Genomic DNA, 7,489 nt, shown 5'->3' on the forward strand with positions numbered 1-7,489 from the left:
TTTAGAAATTATAAATTTATTAAAATGATTGTAAAATTATATATATTATTTAATAGTTAATAATAAAAAAAAAAGAGGAGTTTTGGCGGGATTAACCCGCCATCAAGTAAGACAAGGTAGGATTTTAGGACCGCGTCATTAAGCAGAATGGGGCGGGCTTTCGCGCGGAGGGGGAGAGGTGGATATAAGATTAAGACAAAAGAAATGAAAATGATAATAGTTGACATATTTAAAATAAAAATTAAAAAATGATGATGTTGGTGAATAGTTTTTATTTTTGAGAGAGTAAAAAATAAAGTTAATACAAATAAAAAATATTAAAAATAAAAATAAAATTTAAAAATATTTTAAAATTTTTAATAAATTTTAAAGACAAAAATTATAGTTTACTTTTTGTTACAAAATAAGATTAGACTGAACATCAAAAGTAAGAATCGAATTGCGAGATCTGTAGGAAATAAAAAATAAGGAAAAGACATAATCACTCACGTAACAAAAAATTCCGCAGAAAATTCTTAGAGAGAGTGGGAGTGAGAGTGAGAGCTACGGAGGCGGAAGGAGAGACGTAGTGAGCCACCGCAGACGGCGTGATCTGCCTGACTGACGACGGCGGAATGTGAGGCGCCGACAAGAAGGAAGAAGCACCGATCCGCCATCCTCCCGTGTCGCGCGGCGCCTCCTGTACACCTCACCAAACTCCAACTGCTCCTTCAACGGCGGTTAGTAACGTCCCACAACAGATCCCCACCCAGTTCACGCCGTTACAATCAGAGACAACAAAAAAGAAAAGAAAAAATAAACAAAATTCCAATCACTTGTGTTATCGCGCCCCGAACCCTAGCCTACCATTTCTCACAGCATAACCCTAACTTCCCCCAATCTTCCAATCGCAGGTCGCCGGAATCGGCCTCGCTCGCCGGCGCCGCCTCATCCACTCTCAAGGTACAACCTACATTGCATCTCCCTCTCTCTCTCTCTCTCTCTCTCTCTCTCTCTCTCTCTCACACACACACACACACACACACACACACAGAGCAATGCATGCTGCCTCTGAGAGATGTTTTAATTTTTGTTAAATTTGTTTCCATGATTAATCTGTGATCTTGTGATATCTATGTGTGTAATGTGGTCTAAATTTATTTCCACCAAGAATTTTGAAGTGGAAATGAGGATTTAAGTCTGCTCCTGCACAAATCGGGACTCATGCACGTTTGAAGATGCTTATGGCTTTATTTGGAAACTTTTGTCCTGTTGCTTTTCTGTTGATCGGTGATAGCATCAAATTTAATGCTTTTAATTCTTTTATAAACTTGCATGTTAGGAAATTAAGTTGCTAATATAGTTTTTAAGTTTTCTTTTCATTAAGGTATACGAAAAATTAGTAATCTTGCAAGTTGTGGCCAGCAATTTGGATAGGTTTCTTTGTGTTGGTTTTTCAGATTATATATTTTCCCTTTAGGAGAATTTCATGATGGCTGTGTTTATATGTCTCATCTCCTTTATACAATATGGCTTGATTGTTAATGTTAACTACAAGCAGCATGGGTCCTTTAAAGATTTTAAACTTGAACGTCGTAAACCTTAAAGGTTTAGCTTCCAAGAGATTTGCAATGTCTTCTTTCAATGTGCATCTACCTTTGTTTCCATTTAAACTTCAGCATCAACTGCAATTATTTATTTGCAATAACCCTTCAATCCTTATACATATGTGATGGCAGACAACTTTTTAGAAGCGAACTTCAATAATTTGACTTCAATTTAAATCAATTTATGATACCTAAATTTTTTTCTTTATGAAATTTGGAGTTTCAGCATGCTTTTCAGTTTTTATGAAAAAAGTTCATTTTTAAAGCAATGTAAGATAAACTTGTGCTTTAATTTCTGGTATAACAACCCATGATATAGTATAAGTATATAATATAATGGGAGATATTACTAGTTAAAGAAAAGTGGATTGTGGCTGGACTAAGAATTTCTTTTGCCATTGCTCGTTTATTTCATACCAGGTTGGCCAACCACGGTTCTGAACCCCAAATGTTTGACCCATATTGATTCTTCCCTTGATGGGTTTCTCAAAAAGTTTCTAAGTTTACCTGAGTCACCAACTGGGTAGGCACAATGCTCAAGCAATTCCTCAGCAAGCTTCCTCGCAACAAGAAGCTCGACGTGGACTTGGATGAGTTGAGCCGGGTCGACTCAACCTCCAAGCCGAGCTCCTCTATGCACAACCTCGATTCCCCATGTGCTGCGGGAAAAAACCACCACAACCGGTCCCATACCGACACTGGTGGTGGTGGCAGCTCCTCCGCCGCGAAGCGCACGTCTTCGGTTTTTCCGACCAGCACCGTTTCGGGGATTGAACCCTTGGTCCCTTTCAAGGATGTCCCAAACTCAGAGAAGATGAACCTCTTTGTTAGCAAGCTCAGCCTCTGTTGTGTCACGTTTGATTTCACTGACCCCAGTAAAAACACCATGGAAAAGGATGTGAAAAGAAGAACTTTGATTGAACTTGTTGAGTTTGTGGCTTCTGGTTCTGTTAAATTCACTGAGCCTGCTATTCTAGCCATGTGTAGAATGTGTGCGTTTAACTTATTCCGTGTTTTTCCACCAAATTACCGGTCCGGCCGGTCGGGTGGCTCTGGTGGTGGAGGCAGTGGTGGTGGTGAGAATGATGATGATGAGCCCTCTTTTGATCCTGCTTGGCCACACTTGCAAATTGTGTATGATTTGTTGCTTAAGTTTGTTAGTTCTCCTTGCGTTGATGCAAAGGTGGCAAAGAAGTACATTGATCATTCATTCATTTCAAAACTGCTAGAGTTGTTTGATTCGGAGGATCCTAGGGAGAGGGATTGCTTGAAAACCATAATGCATAGGGTTTATGGTAAATTCATGGTGCACAGGCCTTACATGAGAAAGTCTATTAACAATTTGTTCTATAGGTTTGTGTTTGAGACTGAGAGGCACAATGGGATTGCTGAGTTGTTGGAGATCTTTGGGAGTATAATTAGTGGTTTTGCTTTGCCGTTGAAGGAGGAGCATAAGATCTTCCTTTGGAGGGTGTTGATCCCTTTGCACAAGCCAAAATCCATGGGGGTATACTTCCAGCAATTGTCCTATTGCATCACTCAGTTTATCGAGAAGGAGCCAAAGTTGGCGAGCACCGTGATTAGGGGATTGTTGAAGTATTGGCCTATAACCAATAGTCAGAAGGAGGTGATGTTCCTTGGTGAATTGGAGGAAATTTTGGAAGTTATTAACATGGTAGAGTTCCAGAGGGTCATGGTGCCATTGTTTTGGCGAATTGGATGCTGCATTAACAGTTCTCACTTTCAGGTACAGTTGTTTAGTTGAGTTATACTGAATCCATTTGCTGATATTTTGGTTATTGTTATCTTGTTAATCCATGCTAGGGTTTTCAGTAAGAATTGAATTCATGCACTTTAGCTTGTCTCTATGAATTTGATTGATTTCCAACACCTTAAATTGAGAAAGGCGAAAACACTGATAATAATGTTGTTTTTTTATCATGTTTAAAGTTAAAACATATTGCAACTATTATTTGGAGATTATTCTCTGCAGGTCCTTGTTTGTTAGATTATGTTACTTTCCGGTTGCAGGATTTTAAAGTAGTTCATATATTAGAGCTCTCGATATTTATTGAAGCATATGTCCTAGTTCTTTTAAGTTATCATTTGGCATCACAGGCATCTTGCCTTTTCGAACTAATATTTCTGCGAGCCTGCAATTTTTTTCTATCTATATTCATGGTGTTCCTTTTGAAATAAACTTTATAGTTAAAATATAAATCTAGCTGTTATATATATCATCAATGTTGAAATTAGTCCTTGTACAGAAAGAAGGCCTTTATTTCAGTCTCTACCCATGTAACTGTTTTAAAGAAGCCCCTACCATCAAGTGAAATTATAATTTGGTGAATATGGTTTGGCCTCGCATGTGTTTTAAATTATCTGTAAGTTGTCAAATAATAGTGAATAAAGAAAGAACATACTCCGCTGACCACGCAGTATTCTTGAAATTATCGATCCTACTTATTGTAACACTTTCATCACCAAAAGTTACATTGGTAGAGGCCAATTTGAAACGTTATTTTTTGAGTAGGCACTAAACCAAAGATTGAAGAAATCAAGGAGTAAAATTATATTTTAATTTTTCTTAATATTTTGTCATTCTTCTTATTTGCTAAAATATGCTATTTTTTTTTGGTTCAACCTGGACTGTTTCAGGTAGCTGAAAGAGCCCTTTTCTTGTGGAACAACGACCACATTGTCAACCTGATCGCTCACAACCGTCAGGTAATCTTGCCGATCATATTTCCAGCATTAGATAGGAATTGTCAAGGCCATTGGAACCAGGCAGTTCTCAACTTAACTCACAACGTTAGGAAGATGTTTGTGGAGATGGACGAGAAGCTGTACATCTCCTGCCTCACTCAGTTCAAGGAGGAAGAAGCGCTGCTTAGCTTGGAAGCCGAGAAGCGGAAGGACGCCTGGAAACAGCTTGAGAAAGCGGCCAGTCTCCAGCCAGTAATTGGAAATACAGCTGTTTTAGTTTCTCCAATTTGATAACCTTAAAAAATGTGTATGTATAATAGTAATAGACCTTCAATGAAATCTTTTTTTCCTTTTTATTCTAAAAAGAAAAAAAACCTCTTTTCTCCTTGTTAATGGTGGATAAATCCTTGAGGGAAAAGCTAGGTTAATGGCTGTTTAATTGGAGAAATCCTATATATATATATTTCATGCTTTTGATGCTTCTTTCTTAGGCATGGCGGCCACAAAAAGTTTTTTAAATTAATATTTTGTTCATGCTTCCATTATAAAGTAGTTATTAAATAAGAATATTTTGGTAAATAATTTAATAATTAGTTTCTTATTTTGGAATTTTTTTTTGTACAATAGCTAAATAGAAAACAAACAGAAAGGGAAAAAGAACACAGATGAAAAGAAATATTCTAATCTAAGCCATCCTATAGGAGACTAAGCAGGGGAGCTTGCAGCTGTAGCCAGTCTATTGCTTCGAAATCTCCATGGACATCATCTTTGGCCAACCAATCTGCCACACAATTTTTTGTTTTTAAATAGTGTATAAATAATTAAGTTGATAGATACCGTGAAATTTTATCCTGAATTGTTATTTGATGGGTTGGTCTGTTGTTATAAAGATTTTTTTATTGAAAAAAAATATTATTAAATTAATTAAAATAAAAAATAAAATTCATAACTTGATAACTAATTAACCATAAAAAAAAATACTTCATAAGTCATATATTAACAAAAAAAAAAGTGATTTAAAAATCATAAGAAATAATTGATTGCTTTAAAAAGTGATTTAAAAAATACTTCATAAAAGTCTACTAATTATTTACTCAACATGACTTTGTCCCTCCAATTAAAGTAATTTTGGACGGTGTAAATATTATCTGTAAATGGTGCTTAGCTTCCCAAGATTGATTCCACATTAATACAATTTGAAAAAGTGAATCTGGGGCAGATATAAATAGGACAGTGTTTGAGATAATACGTCCACAATAAAAATATAAAGCTTTTCTCTCTCTCTCTACGTGTAATATATAAAGTTCTTTTTTCTCTTTTCTCTTCATATACTACAAGTCTACAACATATAATATTAGTAAATATATTAATCATCCCAATTATATTGAGATAGTAATTGTGGTGAATATTATTACTAGAGTTATCTAATTATATTTCTTTATTTTATATTTATTTTCCTTTCTTATTTATTTATTTCACAACACGTTATCAGCACGAGATTCTGATAAAATTTTAGGAAGACTCAGGTAACAAATTTTCATAATGTCAAAACTCTCTCATCTTGAATTTAATGCTCTTGATATATCTGGAAACAACTATTTATCATGGATACTAGATGCTGAAATCCATCTTGATTCAATGGATCTTGGAGATATCATTACGGCTGAAAATAATGCATCCTAAAAGGATAAAGTCAAAGCCATGATTTTTCTTCGTCGTCATCTTGACGAAAGATTGAAAAATGAATATCTCACATTAAAAGATCTTACAGATCTGTGAAAAGACCTTGAAGAAAGGTACAATCATCAAAAGACGGTGATATTTCCTCAAGCCCGATATGAATGGACGCACTTGCGTCTACAGGATTTTAAATCCATAAATGAATATAATTCAACAATGTTTCGAATTACCTTACGAATGAAATTATGTGGGGAAAAGATAATTGATAATGACATGTTAGAGAAAACTTTCTCGACCTTCCATGCCTCGAATGTGCTCCTGCAGCAGCAATTTCGAGAAAAAGAATTTAAAAAATATTCTGAGTTAATTTATTGCCTTCTTGTTGCTGAACGCAACAATGAGTTGCTCTTAAAAAATCATGAAGCGCGCCCAGCTGGCGCCGCCCCATTTCCTGAAGTAAATGCGGCAAATCATTACCCCAAAAGAGGTAAATGGCAAGGTTTTAGTAACAAGAAAAATTATGGAAAGAAGAAAAATTATGTTCACAAGAAAGGATCTCACCAGAAGTGGGATAAAGAAAGAAATATTGGACAAAATAAATCAATAGAGGATAAATATTTCCGTTGTGGTGAAAAGGGCCATTGGTCACGTACCTGTTGTACCCCAAGACACCTAGTCGATCTTTATCAAGCATCTTTGAAAAAGGACGACAAAGGAAAGGAGTCAAATTTTGTTTCAAATGATGTTGAAAATTCCACCACTCATTATGATGTATCTGATTTCTTTGAGGATCGTAAAGAAAATATTGGTCATTTGATTAAGGGATAAGTACTTTTTTCGTCCCCAAGGTCTGGGGTCAAAATCGATTTCGTCCCTAGCCTCTTTTTTTTTATTAAAATCATCCTTAACGTTACAAAACGCTTTAAAATCATCCTTCCCCCCAATTACGAAATTTTTTGGACACATTTGCCCCTGATGGTCCATATCCCTTCGTTTTTCATTCCCGCGAAACTCATTTACTTTCTTATTCGTTACACAAAGTCGAAGGAGATGGTTCATGTTCAATGATGCCCTAGGTGTGGTGTGTGTTCATTGGAGGCGTATCTGAGTTGCATTTGGGGGTTAGTAGCTACGGCGAGGAAGGTTTTCGGTCCGGCATTGTCGTCGACGTTGAGGTATGTATGCAGAATTCTTTATGATTTTGTTTCCAGTTAGGTGTGCGAGGATTTGAGTCATTTTTTTTTGTGTCTTTAGGAAATGGGAAGCTTTACTCTGACTGTCTACCATGGGGGGCGATTTGGTTATGAAGAAGGGACGTTGTAGTATTTAGAGGGAGAGAAGACAATGATTGAAGATGTTGATAGTGATTGCTGGTCTATATTTGAGGCATATGCAGAGCTAGGGCAGTTTGGATACACCAAGGAGAACATTGCAGCTCTGTGGTATAAGGATCCAGCAATTCAATGGTTAGAGAAGGCCCTAAAATTATTTGCTACGGATAGAGATGCACTTAAGAT

The 7,489-nt window shown here is 36.3% G+C and overlaps 1 protein-coding gene across 2 annotated transcripts; it reads left to right on the forward strand.

The window, feature by feature from the left end:
* Positions 1-391: 391 nt before the first annotated feature.
* On the forward strand, positions 392-4,775 carry LOC112769032 (serine/threonine protein phosphatase 2A 57 kDa regulatory subunit B' kappa isoform). 2 transcript variants are annotated; one of them, XM_025813427.3, is made up of 4 exons: positions 392-719; positions 894-942; positions 2,007-3,333; positions 4,245-4,775. In XM_025813427.3, exons 3-4 carry the CDS (start codon positions 2,119-2,121, stop codon positions 4,581-4,583), a joined length of 1,554 nt encoding a protein of 517 aa, XP_025669212.1. In that variant the 5' UTR covers positions 392-719; positions 894-942; positions 2,007-2,118; the 3' UTR covers positions 4,584-4,775. The 2 variants fall into 2 exon arrangements, with proteins under 2 accessions (XP_025669212.1, XP_025669211.1); XM_025813426.3 differs by having other exon boundaries at positions 401-942.
* Positions 4,776-7,489: the final 2,714 nt, after the last annotated feature.

This window comes from Arachis hypogaea, chromosome 18 (genome assembly GCF_003086295.3).
Source record: "Arachis hypogaea cultivar Tifrunner chromosome 18, arahy.Tifrunner.gnm2.J5K5, whole genome shotgun sequence".
Classification (NCBI taxonomy): Eukaryota; Viridiplantae; Streptophyta; class Magnoliopsida; order Fabales; family Fabaceae; genus Arachis; species Arachis hypogaea.